The sequence below is a fragment of the Pantherophis guttatus genome, chromosome 3 (genome assembly GCF_059756535.1).
Source record: "Pantherophis guttatus breed Tessera chromosome 3, ASM5975653v1, whole genome shotgun sequence".
NCBI classification, from domain to species: Eukaryota; Metazoa; Chordata; class Lepidosauria; order Squamata; family Colubridae; genus Pantherophis; species Pantherophis guttatus.
Window position 1 is genome coordinate 38,840,038 of NC_142065.1, and position 22,638 is coordinate 38,862,675.

General features: G+C 34.2%; 1 protein-coding gene across 12 annotated transcripts in view; it reads left to right on the forward strand.

Annotated features, from left to right (window-relative positions):
* Window positions 1–2,366: 2,366 nt before the first annotated feature.
* Window positions 2,367–22,638, forward strand: part of CSDE1 (cold shock domain containing E1) — a 34,329-nt gene continuing 14,057 nt past the window's right edge. Inside the window, exons 1-15 of one of the 12 annotated variants that reach the window (XM_034414245.3) lie at window positions 2,367–2,610; window positions 3,250–3,409; window positions 5,365–5,511; window positions 7,334–7,532; window positions 8,446–8,555; window positions 8,917–9,009; window positions 9,403–9,500; window positions 12,301–12,382; window positions 13,604–13,732; window positions 14,196–14,321; window positions 14,513–14,725; window positions 16,622–16,762; window positions 16,862–17,020; window positions 18,773–18,880; window positions 19,399–19,574. In XM_034414245.3, the coding sequence (XP_034270136.1) occupies window positions 3,284–3,409; window positions 5,365–5,511; window positions 7,334–7,532; window positions 8,446–8,555; window positions 8,917–9,009; window positions 9,403–9,500; window positions 12,301–12,382; window positions 13,604–13,732; window positions 14,196–14,321; window positions 14,513–14,725; window positions 16,622–16,762; window positions 16,862–17,020; window positions 18,773–18,880; window positions 19,399–19,574 (1,907 nt within the window). In that variant the 5' untranslated portion in view covers window positions 2,367–2,610; window positions 3,250–3,283. The remainder of the gene's footprint in view (window positions 2,611–3,249; window positions 3,410–5,364; window positions 5,512–7,333; window positions 7,533–8,445; window positions 8,556–8,916; window positions 9,010–9,402; window positions 9,501–12,300; window positions 12,383–13,603; window positions 13,733–14,195; window positions 14,322–14,512; window positions 14,726–16,621; window positions 16,763–16,861; window positions 17,021–18,772; window positions 18,881–19,398; window positions 19,575–22,638) is intronic. The other 11 variants (XM_087889346.1, XM_034414247.3, XM_087889348.1 and 8 more) reach the window with 11 other exon arrangements.

The following is a 22,638-nucleotide window of genomic DNA, read 5'->3' on the forward strand; positions in this document are numbered from 1 at the left end:
TGTTTTAAAACTGGAGGAGTCATTCTTTTTTCTTCTCTCCTGTTTCCTAGCATTTGTTTCTGGTTACTTCTGTCTCCAGATTATAATGTTAAATATTTTACCTTTTCCTTTGGCTAAATGACTCAGTTGTTCCTTAACAGCATTCTATATTACATGCCCAGAGATTGTTGGTTGCTGGGAATACTCCTGCAACATTAAACATAATTGATCCTACCCTGCATCCTGTCCTTTACATACAGTATAAGAAAAACATACCTGCCTGGAAGAGAAAATTTGTAAACAGTTTCTGAAGGACTGCCTCTTTTAAAATATTCTTTTTCTGGGACATAGAATTTGAGAATAAAATTATCTGTAACGCCATTGCCCCCTGTTTGAATATAGAATCACAGCATAAAGACTATTTTAGGAAAACATTTTAACAGTTAAATGTTTTGGTAGTAAACTTTATTTAACTATATTAAGTACAGGGATTAGTTTAAAAGATATTTGTATTTGGTTGCTACTTAGTTATGCTTTTTTGTAATATTTTATAGTATCTATAATAGCCAATAACTGACTGAACATCAGCATTTTCAGGTCAACTGTTTTTCTCAGAAGAAAATATATTCATTTTTTAAAGAATTAGGTGTCTCTGGTTTTTCTGTGCAGTTGGAATTTAGAATATGTGAAGGATGCCACCATAAAGGTCTTTATTTTTCACAAAACTGCTATCACTACACATTTGAACAGAAGATACCCATTTCATAGAAAGAAAAGCTAGGATAGCTGGAAGACCAATAACTTGTCCAGCTACCTAAACATGAAACAGATAAAGCTTTAATTAATTTTATAAGTACAGAAATGTATGCTACTACATAAATTAATTTTGTGAATACAAAAACATATACTAGTAAGGAAAATAATTTCAGAAAAATACCAAACTTTTATTGTGATTAAGAAATAATGACTGAGATAGAAATGAAGCTGAAGTCCCAAAACATTTCAAAGAAAGTAATAGAGTTTTGGTTTAAGAATGGTAAATATAAGAAAACTGAATATTAACCTTAACATGTAAACCATAAACACCTGCATTTCTTAATCCTCAGGTTTTGCCAGCTTCCACTCGCTCCAGTTACCCTTGTGTTTGTCTTTGAAGATAATTTCTTCCCCCATGACTCACTCTCTCTCTCTCTCTCTCTCTCCTCCCTCTCTCTCTCTCTCTCTCTCTCTCTCTCTCCAGCAGCCCTTTGAGGTTGTAGGAAACAGATTCCACAAGACTAGAGCTAATCTTTATTAGGATATGCTATTATTAACCGGTAATCTTGCAATTCTGACTTTTTTCTCCCCTTACTCTTATAACCAAGAAGCCAGCCTAAGTCTCTTCCTAATACTGCCTTCTTTCTCAGAGCTCAAGGAATACTTCTGCCCCAGTGTCCCTTTTTTTGTAAACATTTCTAAATTTTCTCTGAAGACCATCTCAGTAGCTGTTTACAGTATTCAAAATGTATGTCTTGAACTAAATATATTTATATACAGAACTTGAGGTTTCTTCATTAGTGCTATTACCAAATTTCCCTAAATATCCCAAGCCATTCCATGTTACAAGACGGGGTTCAATTTCAATCTTTTCAGAAGTTTCATTTTATACTGATATTTCTAAGGTCTTGATGAACCAACCACAAGATCCAAAACAAAACATTTAAAAAAAAGAAAATAAATCGTAGCCAAGTTGTAGATGATCATAGTTAGTTGAAAACAGGATTAGGTATCTGCACTTATCGTGATACTTATAGGTACTATATTACTTGACTCTAGAAAATGTTTAAAATTTATAATTACTCTTGTTTTTACCTGTTATGTTGAAAAAAATGGACATTTAAATTTCAAATATGAAAATTGTGAGCCATAAATAGTGAAATATTCTGAGTAGTGTGATAGATGAGAATTAGTAAGACATAAGTTAAATTCCAATTCAGTCATGAAATTTAGCATGTGACTTTGGATCAGTCATTTTATATTTGCCTAATCTGTTTGCATGAGTTTAAAATAAGACTTGAGAGAGCAATATGCCTTTAGTTTCTTGGTGGAAATGTTCTATAGGAATCAGTAAAATATGTTTTTGTTTAACTGATTTTGTATTCAGTGCATTGGCAACACTTGTTTTTCATTGAATTCTTTGAGGTTTGGTTAAACACTAGTAATGTCTGGAATTCTTGTTTATCCTTTTTCCTCTCCAGTATGAAGTGTAACAGAATAGAATTTACCACCTGAAACTGCTGCTTCAAGTTCAGATCAGGAAAGGAACACATTACATCGTAACAACAAAACAAGACCAAAGAAGAGTAAACTTTACACTGAAGACACAACACTTGATCTGAAACAAGAAGTTTGTGCCTACTCAACAGCTTCAAAAGAGCACGTCCCAACGCTGCTAGTAGTCTTTGTTTTCTTCAGTACTGTGCTGAAATTGCCCAGTGCAGCACCAGTTATTCTTTATTAGCTTGATAGATCACTTGTCTCTTGCTATTTCTTTTTTTTTTAACAATAGCAATCTTCAAACTTTGAAACGTGTGCAGAAACGAAGAAACGGCAAATACTACTGAAAGTGCAATATTAGAATATCACTGCGAGGTTGGTCCATGTACTGTGTTGAACAGCAATATATTTTTTTCAAATTAAAAGTACCATAAAATGAGTTAAATAATCGTTTTGTTTAAATCTTGTCTTTATTGGTCAAAATATCAAAGCAGATCTAACATTTGGCTATGATGCTTGTCTTTTTAAATTATTGAAATTCTTTAGAACTGTCATTTCATTCTATTTGTTGAGCTAACCATGGAATGCAGTCTTATTGTAACTTTCATTAAGCTTTCTGCTACTATTTTCCAGTTTCTCGCTTTTGAAATCAGTTTATTCTAATGCTATAAATCTGGATCTCAAACTTTCTCCATATCCTTCTCTCAGTTACTGGTATCGGTCAGTGAGTCTCCATTTCATAAGCTGGTAGGCTAAATGTGAATTTTATGCTGTAAAGATAACTCATTAATAGTAATCATGAGTTCAATTAGCAACCAGCTTGTGTTGTTCATTTCAGAACCCCTCTAAAACCAAAACAAAACAAAAAAAACTTAATGCTTTCTTAACTAGCACATCAATCCCTTCCTGTCTAATATTCTAGGAAGCTGCCACAATGGCAGCTTTTTTTATGACACTGGATAAGTGGCAGATATACATTGACAAGGTTGTCTTGTTTGATTTTGTTATATGCAGCATTATAAAATTAAGTTGAAACAGGCGTAAAAATATGGCAAGCACCTGGAAAGAATTTGTTGAATTTTCCATGCCGTCTTCTCCCCCTACTGCATACGTTAGTGCCAACCTGGGCAATGCATCTCCAGTCGGACTGAATTTATCACCTTATGGCCAATCAGTAAGTTCTTTTGCCATACTAGCAATATTCTTAAGGGTAAAGCCAAATTAGCTCAGATGGTGTGATATAACAACCTTTGAGCAAAAGAAAAAGTGTGGCCAATTTGCAGATAGCAGAAAACACTGCTCATTTTGTGACCTCTGAGCCTTCTTTTAATCATGCCAGAGTCATGAGCAGACTAAAATATCCTTAGCTTCAGTTTGGAATCATTTCACACTCACTCCTCATTCCCAATCATTCTTTTCATTGGTCATTGTGCCAGGCCTAATTCCTGTTTGAGGGCAATTGGTTACCTCTCCAGCTGTTTAAAAGGCAAAGCTACCCTGGAACATAGATGTCCACATCCTATGCAGATTCAAAATTTGAAAGTATTTAGTTGAAAATAGGCAGTGCCCACACCTGTCAAATTTGCTTGTATAAGAATTTCACCTCTTAATATATTTGTTAATTATTTAATCCTTTTGTATCATGGTCCTTTACAAGTACAGAAATTATGTGGTTCTCCAACAAGCTTTTTAAAATTAGCCAGTAATCACTAAAATGTAGTGAGGTGGTGTTTTAAGTTGGTAGCCTTCATCTAAGAGGTGCATTTTGGGTCTTATGTTTGGTGTATCAAAACATTGGAGAGGGAGCTGTCTTAACATTTCTGAAGGCTTTCTTTTTATTAAATAATAAAGTATAAGATAGTCATGATCCTGAAGTATATGAGACACCTTTATTAGTACCTTATTTACAAATAGTTGAGAACTGTTGAAACTGAACTTTCAGAAGTGGGGGGAAAATCTTAGCTCAGTGATAGAGCACATGAAAATGCCTTTGTTTAATTTCTTATATCTCTTGGTTAAAAACATATAGCAGAAAAACTTGGAAAAACCTTTGCTCAGGACCATGGATGCTGCTACCAGTCAAAAGATATAGTACTGGGCTAGATAGATAGATATGGGCAATGGTTTGACTAGTTTTAATACAAGGATTATTCTAGGATATAGGCCTTTGCCTCATTTACTGACCTAAACTTTTTAAAGTTATGTTGCATATGTATGTAGAAATGTCTTATATCATGGATTTTGGCATACAAACAGATGACCGACAAATTTGTATGATTTAATATTAGTACTTTAATACATTCAGTAGTATATAGGCCATAAATAAGTGATACAGCATTGTCACTTGAATTCATCTATGTACAATTCAATTAATATTTGCTTAATAAGTGTATATTTAAGCTGCTGAAGAACTGATTTTCTGTTAACTTGCCATTCTTCCTAAGTCTAAATTCAATTAACCAAATTTTAAAGTGCTTGTACCTGATATTCAGGTTTGTCTATAATTTGTCCCCTAAATTAAGGATTGAGAAAATAGGAATGGCAGTCTCTATAGTGATGTGAAAATAGACTAGTATCTTAATTCTAAATAATAAATTATAACTCTTCAATTATACTGTTTATAGTTTACGTCTTTGGGACTTTTATTCAGTTGAAAAATTTCAGCCACAAATGCAACTTGTATAATAAGTATGTTTGTTTTTGTTTGGGTGTGTCTTTTTTTGTAGCCCAGTAAAATTAATAACAGTTCTCAAATTCAGAGTTATGCTTCCCTTTGAAATAGAAAAGGAGAAAAATAATAGATAATGAGTATATTATCTGCCATAGTACAAGGATATTTGAAGTGGTACAGCTTTTAGCTCAATCCACTGCTTGCATATATTTCTTCCCAGTGACACTTGTTGGATTTTTGAAAATATAAACAAACTAGAATACTATTGGAAAGAAATTACTGACCTAGAAATAGAGCTTGGTCATACATTTACACTAATTCCAGAACAAAAAGGATATCTAAATTGACTGCTTTTGATTTCCAGCTAAGTCTCTTGAAACATGGATTTATTAGTTATTGGATATTGCTAAAGATGTGCTAATTATTGACTAGTTATACTGTGTACTATGTTATCACAGCTGTATGAGATGGAGAACCATTATACTGTGTCATCAGATCCTCTCCCCCCTCCTGCAGCTCCCCCTCCTTCTCATCCTTTACCTTTTTCTTCATCTACTTCATCCGGGTCTAAAAAACCGAAGAGGACCCCCCTTTATCAGAGATCTGTAAGTCAGGGCATCTATTGGCAGACATGCCATCTCAGCATGGGAATCCTTAGCTTTAACCCTTTAACTCTTCTCTGCATATGTTCTCACTTCTAACCTCACTGGTATTAAATCTCCTCAACAGGTTAAGGAGTATAATTCATCTATACCAATGGGCAAACTTGCTGAGTTCTCAAATCTTGCTTTCCTGTATCTGTTTTAGAAACTTGATGAAAGCCTGGTTTTCTTATACATACGTTGATTGTATTTTCATTGTATGCATTCAAAGGTGTTAAAAATTATTTTATTGGCTTACAGATGTGAACAAAATGAACGGACTTCTGCCCTAAGCATATGCAAAAATTATTATTGTTTTTCTCCTCTAGATGATGTCAATCATGTCATTCTGGAGGTGGTATGGAGTTTAATCCAGCTCATGCTGTTCTGGATTAAATGGGACCATTTTTCAAATATCAGGTTTTTTTTTTTCCAATTCAGCAGATTAACCTCTACAAAAATCACACCATCTCTGAAATGGCCAAATGGCTTAAATCTGTTTGATTATATTTATATTAGGAAACAATAGGATGGTGCAAAAATTGTAAACACTTAATGACTTCCATAGGAAAAGGTTGCATCTATTCCTGAATTGTAACATATACATTTGTGGATTTTAGTTTGATTAGTAATTTTATGTATATATGGGGGCTTTCTGTTCTTATTTTTTGACAATAGCATTTCACATCGCCAGTTCCTACATTATTTGACTAAAAAAAATTCTAATATTTGTTTCAACTCTCCAAGGTACACTTAATCAGAAAGTTCTATGCTTTTGAAGGGATTTACTCTTAAATAATTCTGTTTAGCGGGACTTTTGTATCTGCAGCAGCTGCATGCCAAATTAATTCATAGTATTGTCTGTAAAGACAATCCTCTCCTTTAAAATGAAATACTTTTAAAAAACCTAAACAGTTTGCTCAGTCTCAGTTTAATGAGTAATTGACTATTCATCAAATGTAGATTTCAAAGTTGCTTACATTTACAATTTTGAATACTTAATAGCTCCTTATGGTTATAGGAATGTTAGTTTGTTTTCTTAAACAGATACACAGGAAACTGCATAAAATACAGAGGAACAGTATGCATGATTTTGGCATTGCTTTGCCTTGAACTCTGACTTGCATGAGATGGTTACTGTAAATATTTACAGGGAGCTTCTGATACTAACCTCTTTTTGGACTTAATTTAATTTGATAGCTAAACAGATTGGAGTTTTGGAGTTTTTTTGAAAGTGTGATTTAAGAAAAAATAATATAACATGTTGATGAGAACTTAAAATTCCAATCTTTCTTTTATGTTCTGTGGGTTTAAAAATCTCCATGGATGGAAAATTATTTAAATTCAGTGGACATAGCAATGAGCTTTGAAATTTAATAAATATTAAGCTGCTGCTATGTTCAGAATAAATTATGGAAATTGCCATGACACTAATTCGATTTGGAAAATGTCTTAAAATTGTGTTTGTTAGTTTTTTTGTGGCTTTGCTTTCTTGGTTACCTCCATTAGCAAAGTCAAATGATGTTAATGGGTAACTTCAAATCTGTTTTAACATGTGTGTAAATGTGAAATAGAATAGCATAGTAACTTTCAGTACAAAGTTATTACTTCAGTGTGGTGTAGAAAAGTGTCACACAAAATCTGTTCAAATTGCTAGAAGCCTACATGCCTATTTTATGTTTAAGCGTTGGCTATTACATTATATTTATCCTGAATTAACAAATAACAATATAAAAGGAAAAGAGAATATCGGTAGAGGAATTTACACATTTCTTTTTAATTCCAGATGAGCTTTGATCCAAACCTTCTCCATAACAATGGACACAACGGGTACCCCAATGGTACTTCTGCAGGATTGCGCGAAACTGGGGTTATTGAAAAACTGCTGGCCTCCTATGGATTCATTCAGTGTTCAGAACGGCAAGCTAGACTGTTCTTCCATAGTTCACAGTATAATGGCAATCTACAGGAGCTCAAAGTAGGAGGTAATTAACTAGTAGAGGGTTGTTCTTCTATGCGAGAAGGCTAGAGACATATCTGCTACTGTAAACAGTAGTGGCTGAACCATCAGATAATGAGAAGTAAAATCAAATTTCAGTTCAAATGTTAATGGGATTAGATTAATCATATGAAAGAACTTTTTTCTAAAAAGTTATTCTTCATACTGCAGGTTGGAGAGAACATTCTAGAAAGTTTAGTTAGGATTCCTAAGTGAGAAGATGAGAAATGGCAATAATTTTGCATATTAGTATATTTCACTGTGCACCTTCAAGAAACAGTTATGTATACACTAGGGCTGTGCAAAGATTCAAAGGATTCAGAGGACAAAGTATAACAGGTAACATTTCTTAGGAACAACTTAAACGTGCCTTGAACTTGTATTCATCTGGGGAGGATAGAGCACGTCATCTATGGTATGTAGCTAGGAAGAAACAACTGCTTGAAGTTCTGGACATATAATACATCTGCATTGCAACACAGGTTTTAGCCTTTGATTCTGGATTTTGCATTGTATTAGAATGATGTTATGGGACGTGTTAAGAATAGTAAAATTTGAGAGATGTTGTATCTGCTTTTTTTTTTTTAATTTTAATTATGCAACATTTTTTGGTACACAACTTAATGTGAAACAAATTCCATGGAATCAGAAAGTTAAATAGAGTATAAGATGTTATTTAAAAATCGCATTTGCTTTTCCTGTTAAGTGTAAATGAACCTATGAACCCTTATTTTATTATGTGATTTTAGTTCCTATTAAATATTCAAATTAGAGTAATTTTTTATTCTGCTTTTGAAATTGTGTTTTATTGTTTTATTGTGTTTATTGACTTAGAAGTTATCTTGACATAGTTTTACCACTAAATTGAAGCCTATAAATTAATAAATATTTGTTTACAGATGATGTTGAATTTGAAGTATCTTCTGACCGGCGAACTGGAAAACCGATTGCAATTAAACTGGTGAAGATAAAAACTGAGACCTTACCTGAAGAACGAATAAATGGACAAGTTAGTGCCTATTCTTAGGGGGGTTTTGTTTTTCTTTTCATATGCATGCCATTTTCAGCTGCTGTGGTCAAACGAAAAAGGATAGAATTAAATGTAGCATGCCTCTCCTTAGTTGCATTAAAATATTTTTTTCAAATATACTTTTTTTTTCCTCCTTTTGGTAAGCACATAAAAATTAAGAAATTTACCTAACCAGGAACAATTCTTACAGTTAATAAAAGTACTGTAAGATAAAAGCTTTGCAGCATGGCATACTGTTATGGGTTACCTGTTAAATGCATCCCTGAGTGTGTTATAGAAGTCTGATGCATAATGGTGCCTGTAGAAATAATTAGCAATGGATTTTTTTTTTGACTGGTAGGTTGTGTGTGCTGTTCCTCACAACTTAGAGAGTAAGTCTCCAGCTGCCCCGGGTCAGAGTCCAACAGGGAGTGTATGCTACGAACGTAATGGGGTAAAAATTATGTATTTACTAAAAAATGTTTCACTGATCCTCCAGTGTAGTTTAAACTAAAATACTTACCAAAATAGACCGTTAAATATGTATTTGCTTTAAAAAGTTTAAATTGCTTATTAATCTATTGATATATAAATGCATAAAGTTTAGCATACTGATTATAATTATGAAATATTTTCAAAATACAGATTAGAATAAAAGGTCAGTTAAAATATTATTAGCAAACAACTTCATTGTTGAAATTTATTTATTATAAAATTCTATAATATTGTAAATTTCTGACCACTTCCTAAATTCCAAAATTCATGTTTAAACTAACCTGGAGATTATATTTTGTCTCACTTTAAATATGATAGCAAACTGTTCATGCAATCAAATTATAATTTACAGGAAGTCTTCTACTTAACTTACACCCCAGAAGATGTTGAAGGAAATGTTCAATTGGAAACTGGAGACAAAATAAACTTTATTATTGATACAAATAAACAGTAAGTGGATATCTTGTATTGTACTAAATCATTTTTAGCTGGAATGATTTGTTTTTTTAAAATGTATTTTTACTTGAAATATGGTTAACAAACTTTGAAATATTCTTTTGGATATAGTACTGTATATCTTGGAACAGTAATTGATAAAGCACATTTATTGTCTGTTTCAAGGGTAATCCGATGTAATGTCAATCAGGGTCTATAGTTCTTGTTAGATGCAAACTAAGAATATATTTTTCAAACAAAGTTTTAGCAATATGACATCTTCTAGTTTGTTCTAAGTTTTCCAATCATAGGAAATGACTGGTTTGTTCCAAGACTCAGTTGTGAGAGAAAGTTTGTGAATCTTCTAGAACTATCTATAATCTTGCAGGATTTTATCTTAAAAATAGATTAGATTAGATGTGATTAGAGCTTCATGTATGCCTTATTTATGAATAATGAGAAGCTGAATAAAGAAATAGTATCCCAAACTGTCTATTATGTCATATTTGTATTGAAAATACTGAACCAACATTTGTTGTTAGAAAAGATATATGAAACCCTAGATAGGAGTCAGCAATTTAGCCCACAGGCCAGATGTAACCTGCTCTCCAAAATCATGTAGCCCATAGTCCCAAAAGCAAATATATACACCCAGCTTATGAGAGAGAGAGCACATTTGTCCATTGGACTGCTCTTCTAAGCACTCATAATCTCTTCAGGCAGGCATTTGATAATAGTTTCACTAGCCGCCTAAGTGTGGATGGTACAAGTCCCCTGCCTGGTGCTGGCTAGAGCAAGCCATGAGGATGAGATCGCAATGTCATGGCTTTGGGCTCCTATGCAGAAGATGATTGCTGATTCCTGCCCTAGGATAACTAACTCTTAATGGAGTAGGTTAAGTTAGAAATTTTAATCAATGAGATGATATTTATGTAGCAGTTTGGTCCTCTCCAATCATTAACATACATGCTCTTTGGCATTATTGAAGTCTGCTGTTCCTGACACAGGTTGCAATCATCAGAGACCACTCTCCAGGCATATGTCCAGTCAGAAGAGACCTCTCAAGAAAAAAGGGGGAAATCAGTGCTCATGAATCTGGAATGGATTACAGAATTATTATCAAAGACTTTGCCTTCTATCAGATAGTGGTTAAGCAGTTATTAAATGGAAAAAGTACAATACCATTATTACCCTTATAGGAGTGATTATCCAAGTCATTATAAGACCAGGGCATACAGTGCTTTAGAAAAGTACAGAGAACCTCAGTGTAACGGCAAAGGAGTTGCAGGCCATTCAGATATCAATGTTTATGAATCTTCTATAAGGAAAACATTGAACAAGAGTGGTGTGCATAAGAGGAAACCAAGAAGGAAGCAATTTATCTTTAGAAGACACATTACTGTTCATCTCATATTTGCCAGCAATTATCAGGATAATCCTGCTATTTAAACACTGGAATTTTTAACTATTAATGAGAAATATGTTTTGGGGGAAAATGAAATACAGGTAGTCCTGCTTAATAATTGCCTTGTTTAGCAACTATTGAAAGTTACAACAACACTGAAAAGGTAACTTTACAACAGGCTCTTGCACATAAAACTTTGAAGTGTTCCTATGGTCATGTGATCTACTTTCAGACCCTTTGCAGTCAATGGGCATTTCCTGTGTTCACATGATCATCTTGTGTGTGCTTCACAGCTGGCTTCCAACAAGCAGAGTAAAAGAGCTGGCAGAAAAATCACAAGTTGCCATCATGTGATGTCTCAAAGATAGAATTGCTAATCCAAATTGTGCTTGCTAAGTGAGGTCTACCTGTACTGCATTCTAATGAAAGAATTTTATCCTGACTGATAAACAATTTGCAGCATCAAGATTTAGACATTTCTCTGTCCTTGAAGGAACAATATGTTCCGGGTGGCACCAGCAAATTCTACAGAAGAATGTATGAAGTATCCATCTACAAAGTACTTGCCTGAGCAGTAGCTTAAACAAATGTGAGTCATGGCACCATAACAGCAATTATAGACACAAAAGCAAATACACAACAATATGGCTAAAGCAGAAGCAATTTCATATTTTCAGAATAGTTAAGTCAAAGTCCTGACATTAACTCAGTTGAAGTATTGTAGCATACCCTGTAGGAAGTAGTTTGTAGAAGATAACCCCAAAATATCAATGAGTTGAAGTGATATGACCAAAATGTCTTCAAGACAAATGTGGAATTGATTTAACAGGTACAGCAATAATTTGGTTGAAAACTTTGCTGTTAGTACTGCAAAGTACATTGTATTGTATGTTGCTTGTTTAATCAGGCTCTATTAGTGCGATATAGATAAAGTTCAGATCACATCATTTACAATATACAACAGTATTGCAGAATTTTTATTTTAGTTATTTGCTGCCCATCTCATTTTGAAGTGACTCTGGGCAGCTTACAGTTTAAAAGCATTAAAATAATAAAATATAAATATTTATAAATAAAAGTGGATTGTGGTTAGTTCTAATGGATTCACAAACTGAGAATAAAACAATATTTTGGGCTATCCCCCAAAACCTTCCAAAACGCAAGCATTTTATTTTAAATTTAGAATGCTTTTCTTAACCATACTATATAAGAGGTTATTTCATAATACTTTTGTTGATCTTTAAAATAAAGATTTCAATTAACAGCTGGATTTCCTTTTATAGATTATGTTATAACAAGAAAGTGTGTTTCTAAATGTGGATTTTGCATACAAAATTAAATATTCTCTATAGTTGGTAAGATAAGTGAGTTTTATTCATTTTATATAATCTTAATTTACTTTTTTCCTAGTACTGGTGCTGTAAGTGCTCGGAATATTATGCTTTTGAAAAAGAAACAAGCTCGATGTCAAGGAGTAGTTTGTGCCATGAAGGTATGGAATGCTTTACTAAGTTTAGTTATATGTAATAGAATTAAATATGATGTTTGTACTTTCAGGATAAAGCCATAGACAATTGAAGAAAATCTTATTTTTTATTTTATCTCTTCTAAAGCTGTAAATCCTATGTATCCTTGCTTGGGAATCAGCCATATTGTATCCAAGAAAGCTTCCTTTATGCCTTTTACCATGCACCTTATAAAAAGTTACAGAGCAGGGGTTTCATACATGTAGCCCACTGGGTTCTTTTGTGCAGCCCATGAAGACTCAAAGGGTTTATGGCATTGCCAGATCAGAGATTGCATCAATGGTTATCCAGTATTTTACTTTTTTCATTGTATACATCATTTTAAATTAATAGTTAATATTAATTTAATAGTTCTCACATTTGTGCATGTGCATGAATAGGTAAAGGTAAAGATTACCCTTGCACATATGTGCTAGTTGTTCCTGACTCTAGGGGGCGGTGCTCATCTCCGTTTCAAAACCCAGGAGCCAGTGCTGTCCGAAGACGTCTCCGTGGTCATGTGGCCGGCATGACCAAACGCCAAAGGCGCACGGAACACTTGTTACCTTCCCACCAAAGATGGTCCCTATTTTTCTACTTGCATTTTTTATGTGCTTTCGAACTGATAGGTTGGCAGGAGCTGGGACAAGTAACGGGAGCTCACTCCATTACGTGGCACTAGGGATTTGAACCGCTGAACTGCCAACCTTTCGATCGACAAACTCAGCGTCTTAGCCACTGAGCCACCGTGTCCCTTTTGTGCATGAATATCGCCCATTGATTATTGCATTTTATGTAATGTAGCGCCAGTGTTCATTGGAGTTTGAGACTCCAATGTTCTGTATACATGTACATGTTCTGTAGTTGTAGATCTTTTTAAAACTCATTTTCTCTTTGATTACTACAGTAACTAATGACTACAATTGGGACCAGAATTGTCACTAAGTGATGTGGTTGTTAAGTGAATTGTGCCTGATTTTACAATCTTTTTTGCCATAGCCATTAAGCAAATTTTGATTACATAGGGACATTGTGACAGTCATGTGCAAGGACCAATCATTAGTCATTTTTTTCATCTCTGTCATAACTTTGAATGGTTGTTAAAGGAATGGTCATAACTTGAGGACTACCTGTAGTGATTAGATCTTTCAAGTAACTTAATGAATGTTTGAAGACATTTTGGCTAAATAACTGCAATCTTCCCTTAGGAAGCCTTTGGATTCATTGAGAGAGGTGATGTTGTAAAGGAGATATTCTTTCACTATAGTGAATTTAAAGGTGACCTAGAAGCCTTACAGCCTGGTGATGATGTGGAGTTCACAATCAAAGACAGAAATGTAAGAATAAATTTCATACATTTAAATTACATTAAACTTAATAAAATTAAAGATTAAACTTAATACAATTAATTGGTTTTATTTACACACACACACACACACACACACACACACACGTGACTTATTGCTAGACTTTGTATGCTTTGCATGAGGTTGATCATTTTTTTTCCAATGATCTCAGTGAGAGCCAAATAAATGTAATGGTTAAGCCACCAGGCTAGAAACCAGGAGGCTGAACAGAGGCTTTGAGTTTTAGTACTGCCTTAGGCATGAAAGCTGACTGTACCTCTGAATCACCTAATCACTCTCAGCCCAACCCACTTCACAGGGTTCTTTTAGTAGGGAAATTAGGGGGAAAGAGTGTTAGGTATGTTCACCACTTTGAATTATTTATAAAAACAAGAAAGGCAGGAAAATAAATAAATAAATAAAAATAAATAAATAAATAATGTTCTTTTAATAGGGTAAAGAAGTTGCAACTGATGTAAGGCTTTTGCCTCAAGGAACTGTTATTTTTGAAGATATTAGCATTGAACACTTTGAGGGAACTGTAACGAAAGTAATTCCAAAAGTACCCAACAAAAATCAGGTAACAAACGCTTTTTAAATTTTCCCACTTTTATTCAGAATGCTGTAGCTCTAAATGTGTGTCATAAGGGACTGATAAACGTGGTAATAGTGACTTAGTGAATTATGCTTGCCATTTGGGAAAACGGAATAATTGAAAATGTAGGTTGAGTACAATCAGGATTATCTAAATTTCTTATGTGTTACAATTAGAATGACCCATTACCTGGACGCATAAAAGTTGATTTTGTGATTCCTAAAGAACTTCCATTTGGAGACAAAGATACAAAATCAAAAGTGACACTTTTGGAAGGTGACCACGTTAAATTCAACATTTCAACAGATCGGCGTGACAAATTGGAACGAGCCACTAATATTGAAGTTCTTCCCAATACTTTTCAAGTCACTAATGAGGCTAGAGAAATGGTAAGCACTTAATAAGACACATGGCAGAATGAAGCTGAAATTGTAATGCATAATACCTTTTAGTTATGTGGGTTTGTATTACTAGGATTGTACGTGGTGTCAAATTTCTTATAGTGATCAGTGTAGTGATGGGGTCAGCACCTTATCAGTTCAGGGTGCTTTTATTCTTAGGAAAATATCTTAGGAGGCAATGCTATGCACTTAAGCAGAAGTCATAGAAAATTGAAGCATAGAGTTTATAAGTACCAATAAAGGAGAGTAGCTCAGGGTTGAAATGAGGGGTCCATGTTGCTCTCTGAGCTTACTTGTTTTCTTGCGGCATTTCATTATACAAACTAGGTAACATCATCAGTAGCTGATCAGTAGCACTGATGATGTTACCTAATTTGGGTAATGAAACATCTGCAAGACAACAACCAAGCTCAGAGAGTACCAAGGAGTTTATAAGTGTCTAAACTGTAAATTAAAGCCTTGCCATAAAATTTGTGTTTTACTTTGCATCCATTTAGAATAATAAGCATTCCATTACATGTCTTTGTCCTTTTTAGTGGCTTTTCCTCCATCCATAATGGTTTTCTGTATGTGAGATGGATGTGTATTTTTTCTTTCTTATTTGCATGGGTGTATTCCTGAATTTAGTTCACTAGTCTTAACTGGGTTCTATAGGAAAAGCAGTGTAATTTGAAATAACTGACCCTATATAGTTAGGGTTGAATTGAACATAGTATAAATGTGTGGCTACTGGAGAGTTGATATAGTGCACAGGTTAGGAGATTAGATTCAAATTCAGAAGTCTGCTTTGACACTTTTCTCTACCACATTCTGACTAAGTGTTATTAAGCAAAATCCTTCTAGCCTCAGCTTAGATTTATTGTTGGGATAATAAAACTGGCTTTCTTTGCAGGATTTTTGAAATCATTGGTAAAAATCTTCAAATGCACAGACCTGGGCATGTTATGGTCCATGAGCCATATCTGGTCCTTTTTTGCTGTCACTGTCTGGTCTGTGGTGGTTGGGGATGGGGATGGGGATGGGGATGGGGATGGGAGGGCGGTGGCAGCCCTCCACAACTGTCCCAGGTTCTCATGTGTTCCCTTGGGAAAATTAATTGTCCACCCCTGTCCTAGGACATGATCATCCTAATTTGTTCATTTTCCTTTTTTCTAGTTAGCTGTGTATGCTTCATAACAAAAAGCTAGGGTTCAGTCACCAATCATTTTTATTTCCTAAGAATGCCTCTAGTCTCCAGAGACATTCTTAGAAATAAATACAGTGTTAGCCAAGGTGGCACAGTGGTTAGAGTGCAGTACTGCAGGATACTTCAGCTGACTGCTAGCTGCAGTTCGGCAGTTCAAATCTCACCAGCTCAAGGTTGACTCAGCCTTCCATCCTTCCGAGGTGGGTAAAATGAGGACCCAGATTGTTGGGGGCAATATGCTCACTCTTTAAACTGCTTAAAGAGGGCTGTAAAAGCACTAAGAAGTGGTATATAAGTCTAAGTGCTATTGCTATTGCTAGAGGCTGTTAATCTATTGATGATAAGAATATTTTTTAAAAATGCTTAAATTAGGAGCTAAATAAGGATACAAAAGATACTCTGCAGTATCATAATTAATGTCCTAAAGGTGCTTCTCCCCCCTCTTTTATTTTTTCAGGAGGCAACTGGATTTAGGGACATAATAGTGTTCATAGGCCTTAAGCCTAAGCTTGCACAACTAAAAGTACAGGCTTGTTTATGTCCCAGTTTTTATCCTAGCTGTTTAACTAAATCGTCTTTTTGCTTCACTTTCAGAATTAATTGATATTTTGCCAAACACCTTTATTACTACTCTATTGGATAGATATCCTCTAAGAATTCTTCATTCTAGTGATAACCAATATCTCTTGCTTTTATAGGGTGTAATTGCTGCAATGAGGGATGGCTTTGGTTTCATTAAATGTGTTGATAGAGATGCCCGCATGTTCTTTCACTTCAGTGAAATTTTAGATGGTAACCAGCTCCATATTTCAGATGAAGTGGAATTTACTGTTGTTCCTGTAAGTAGAATCATAATTATGTAGAATTTGGGACACTAAATTTAGGAAACTTTAGGAAGCTTTGCTTCTTTGGGGTAATAACTTGCTTCTTCCATTCAGGATATGCTGTCTGCTCAAAGAAATCATGCTATAAGGATTAAAAAACTACCGAAGGGCACAGTTTCATTCCACACCCAATCAGATCATCGTTTTATTGGCACTATAGAAAAAGAAGCCACTTCTGTCAAATCCACTAGTCCAAATAAAGGCAAAGAAAAGGTAGCTCTGCTTTATTCCTTCCCTTTTTCAAATCTGTATAATTGTCTTTCAGAAAAGATTTAATTGCATTTTATCCTTTATGCATAGAATTATGAATATTTGATGATATTGTCCCCACTATTCCCACAAATCCAAGTAGTCTAATGCTTCTTGTTCATTGTAGCTTTCTGGTATATAGACATAGAAATTATGCTCGTCATAAATGCATATTACATCTAGTGAATGGCTTGATTGGTGGTGGTTGATGCTTCAAATCAGATCAGAATTCTTCCCTCCTTCCAAATTAATAAACCAAATAAAATAAGTTTAAGTGCATAGCTTGTGTTGTACTATAAATTATTCTGCAGTGTCATAAATAATGTCCCAAAGGTTTTTTTTTTAAAGGAGGTAACTGGATTTTCTTGTTTTTTCTTTTGAAGACGTTTCACTTCTCATCCAAGAAGCTTCTTCAGCTCTGACCGGATAGTGGGGAATGGAAGGATTTATATTCCTTGCAGACAGCTGGACATTTGCATCCTTTTAGAGGGTCCTTGAAGCACTTGGAGGTTTATATGTGTCCTCTGGGTCACCTGAGTGCTCCTGGTTCCTACTCTGGTGACCCTGAGGACACAGATAAACCTGCTTCAAGGACCCTCTAAAAGGATGAAAATGTCCAGCTGTCTGCAAGGAATATAAATCTTTCCATTCCCCACTATCCGGTCAGAGCTGAAGAGACTTCTTGGATGAGAAGTGAAATGTCTTCAAAAGAAAAAACAAAGTCCAGTTGCCTCCTAAAAATAGTGGGGGGGGGAGTACCTTTGGGGCAAGCATGACCTGGATGACTGAGAATCTCTACAGACTTTTATCATAATTAATGTGTCATAAATATTTGTTTAAACATTTTGTCGCCACAGAGAATTGAGACGAGCAAAGTGGAACAGTATTCTTAATTTCAGCCTCAGAATTTCAGGATGATTTTACCTCTGCCATAATGATATTTTTAATTTAAATAAATAAACCCATTTTTCATTTGATAATTTTCCTTTTCTAAGTGGATGTTTCATGGTTAGTTACTTGGTAGATATACACCTTATAGCAGTTGCCAATATTATAGCACAAGATCAAAAACATGGTGAAGCTCTTTGAGAAAGCTTTTAGTACCGGTAGTTAATTCCATTTAGGGCAAGGTAAAAAAGATTTAATGGCAAATCATTCCTTATCCAAGAATTGAAGCTCTTCTAACAAATGATGAATGCACAAAACTAAGTAATACAAATTATTTCCATGCTTTTAATTTGTATCGAGTACTGTAGGACTAATTTTTTTCATCCAATATAATATATTTAATTGTTATGCATATTTTAGGGATGTTCCTATGTTGGAAATTTTTAAAGATAAACTGACTCGTTTAGAATTCTGTACATAAAAATGTTTCAGTTCATCATTTAGAATAAGATTTTGTTTTCATTGCAATTGTTTATGTAATGCTTTTGTTTTAGTTTAGTAAGGTTCTATTTATCAAAGAAAACTAGTATTTTCAGAAGCAGACTTTTTGAATGACCTGGATGATTAAGCTAAATCTACAATACATTTTCAATGTTAGTGTATTCTTGTTAGCAGTAAAGATACTGTACTTGTTACAAAACGAAGATCATATAAAAATCCTGAATTGCATTTTTTGTCTTGGCACTGAATAGTTACACCATTAAACCATTCTGGCCAAGTGGATGAATTGAAGAACAATATTTCTGACATTCTTGCTTCTCCTTTTAGGAACCTGAAGAGGGAATAATTGCTTATGATGATTGTGGTGAAAAGCTGACTATTCCCTATCAGGCTAAAGATGTGGAAGGATCTACTACTCCTCAGATAGGAGATAAGGTAATATATTAATAAGTAATTATTGGAATATTTTCTTGTAATTTGTTCTTTACAACTATTGCTAATGACTAATCAAGGCTATTTTAGTTGTATATATTTAAAATATTGGCAATCCTATGTTTCTTATGATTTTCACGTAATAGTTGAAATTATAAGACAGAGGCCCATATATATATGTATATTAAGTGTAGATAAAAATTAGATTTTAGTAATATCTTCAAATTATATGAGATTCTTTAATGAAAAATTAAATTGTAAAAGTTGATCAGTATAAAAACACTTGTTTTGATAGCATTAAAGTAAGACAGTAGCCTCCTTTTCCTTGTTGATACTTTAATGATAAAATAAAAAGAAACCTTAAGTGTGGGAATAGTCAGGAAAGATCTAATAGGATCATATGCCATCTTATTTCAGAAGGCAGGAAATATATATAGATAAGTTACCCCTAAAGTACATGTAGTCTGTCTAACCCTTCCAGAAAGCATTATTATTGTTAATAGATAAATTTTTTTGTACAGGTTGAATTTACAGTCTGTGAAGTAAAAAGAACTGGGTTGCAAACAGCTACTTCTGTTCGACTGCTTGGTAGAAACTATAGTTCAAAAAGACTTTTGGGATATGTTGCAACTCTCAAGGATAACTTTGGATTTATTGAAACAGCCAATCACGATAAGGAGATCTTCTTCCATTACAGGCAAGTGATACTAGTAAAGACTGACTACATTATGTGAAAATGTGGCATCTTTTACATAATCACAAAGAATCTCTTTATAAGACTATTGTTTTTTTTAAAAAAACTACAATATTTCTTTTGAAAAATATATAACACTTGAAAGGAAAATGCACATGTTAGGAAAATAATGCAGTACGTTTTGATGACAAAACTTTTACCAGTTATATATAGGGTGAATATTCACTAACATAATGCCCGTTGATTTATACTCATTGGATTATCCACAAATTTAGCCACAGATGATGAATCCAAAATTGTTGCTGCTTTATGCAGTGGTTTGTCTGTTCCTTTTTTAGTTAAAATTCAAGGTGCTGGTTGCCACCCTTAAAGCCCTTCATGGCTTGGGACCAGGTTATCTGAGGGACCGACTCCTGCTGGTCACATCTAGCCGACCCACCAGAGTGGGGAGGCAAGGAATATTGCGGGTCCCATCCCCTAGGGCAGGAGTTCCCAACCTTTTCTATACCCTGCACCCGTAGAACGTTTCTGATGTATTGTCGTAAATACCTGGTTTGAATTATGCATATACACTATAATTTTGAAACTTATAAACCCAAGTTTTCGCACCCCTTGGAATATTGCCTCGCACCCCCAGTTGGGAACTCCTGCCCTAGAGAGGGCCTTCTCCATGGTGGCTCCCTCTCTCTGCAACATCATTCCCCCAGAGATTAGAATGGCCCTCTAACACTCTTTGAAGGCGCTTAGGACCTGGTTCTGCCAGCGGGCCTAGGGAACGCAGAACGGGATGGAGCCCATTAAATGGCTCATGTGTTTATCACCGGGGCAGAGGGTTGCGGGTTATTTTATTATATTATTTTATTAATTTATTATATGATTCTCTCTTCTATTAGTTTTATTGTTTTTTATATGAGGTTTTTAAGCCTCTTTGAGTTGCCATGTGCGAATAGGCAGCAATATAAATTTCCTAAATTAAATTAAATTAAATTAAAATAAATAAAATAAAAAAACAAACCCTCTATTTTGTTTTTCCTAATGCTAATATTGGATTGGAATATTGATTTAAATAACCATATGTGTATTCTTCTGTGAAAAAGAAGCTTAAAACCAGGAGGTAATATGTGTGTCTCATTTCATCCCATATTAGGATTTTTCAAGTGTGTATAACAGTTTAACATTGATGCGACTGAGTCCTAATATAGACAAAAATCGGTTAGATACTGTTTCATGGTAGTCTGTAAATTTAAAAAATCATACAGGTTATATATAACATGTAATATATAGAAATCTGATGGATGTCATGTAAAGCCTCATACATGGAGACGTATTTGTTTATTTACTTATTTATTTATCATTTATATATCCACCAATCTCACCAAAGGGTGGCTCTGGGTGGCAAACAATAACCGGATAAATCCAGTATAAAAACAACAATATAAAAGATATAAAACACTTTAAAAATAAATATTGTAAAAATATACAAACCCTAAGTGAGGAGGGGATAATAGTAAAGAACTCAACAACGGAATCAGTCTCTTAATTCCCTGGAATCCTCAGGCCTGATAACATCACCAGATATTGGATCTTCCAGAATGTCAAAAGGGATGGAGTTAATCTAATTTCTGGGGAAACAGTATTCCATAATGCAGGTGCCATGGCACAGAAAGCACATCTCAGGATTGACCAAATACAGGTTCCTAGCTGATGGTACCCACAGCATGCTTTTTCTGCCATATCTAATGAGATATAACCCTATATCTCATTAGATATGTACCCTGTACCCTGTATTTTTCTATCTATATGTCTTTCTCTGAGAGCTTAAGGGAAAGTATGTTGTATATTGTATTATTCTGATAGAAGCTTAATACTAACACATTGTGTGGAAGTCAGAATAAAAACTTGGAAACTAGCCTCCACCCTTAACAAACTACTCAGTGGCATTAACAAAGAATTTGTTTTTTTCTTCTGAAGCAATAAAAAAAACCAAAGTACCAGTATTTTATTTAATAAAATTCCCATTAGTATAGTGAATATAGAGTACTATGTGGTGTGACTGTACGTACCTTTAGATTTGAAGGGATAGATATATTTTGGAGTGTGCGCATGTAGCACCTGGCAACTCTTTGAACCAAGCATCTATTTTCACAGGATCACTCTGCCTTGTGGAGGGCAGCTGAATAATCTTTGAAAAACATACAGCATTATGGAGTTGCTGTTAGTTGCTATATGAGCCTTTTATACTTTTAGGAATTGTTCCCCTTCAAATCTGAAGCTTTGTAATGCCCTAGTATTTGATGTATTAGCTTAGTTCTGTAAAAAGCTGAATTGATTAACAAAAACATTGTAGCAAGAGAAAATAATACAAAAATTGCTTTCATGTTGAATTTAACATGTATAATCAGAAAAAAAAGCACAGCCCATTGACATTTGTGACTTTTTCAACTTATTTCAACATACAAATACTTGATCTTCATTTGAACAATATTAACAAAGAGGATATAATATAACTAATTTCTTGAATTCAGTTCCCTGAGGTAAGATGAGTGGCCAATAAATAAATGTACTATTTACATTTTGTGGTCCATTGTATAATTTAAATAAACATAAATGCAAATTTCGCACGTGGGAAAAGTAACTACACCCTAAATTTATCACTACCTCAAATACTTAAAATAAGAATCAGGTACACCAAATTCTGTGAAGATGATTAGACCAAGTGCAGATGATTAGATCAGTGTTAGGGGATTTGGGAGGGACAATGTAACTTAAAACCTCAGATATTCAGTTGATTTGTTCTTTGTTATTGAAATCTGATATAACCATGCTAGATTGAAAGAACTCTGAAGCCTTCAGAAATAAGGTTATAGATACCTACAAGTCTGGGAAGGGATTTAAAGAAATCGTCAAATAGTTGTTGAACACTAATCATTCCGTTGTCTGGAAGATCATTTATAAGTGGAAAAGATTTCAAACAATTGTCAACTTGGCCAGGACATCCCAGAAAATTCAGCCCAAGAGCAGAATGCAAAATGCTGAAAGGAGTCCCTTTTATCACATGACCAATAGC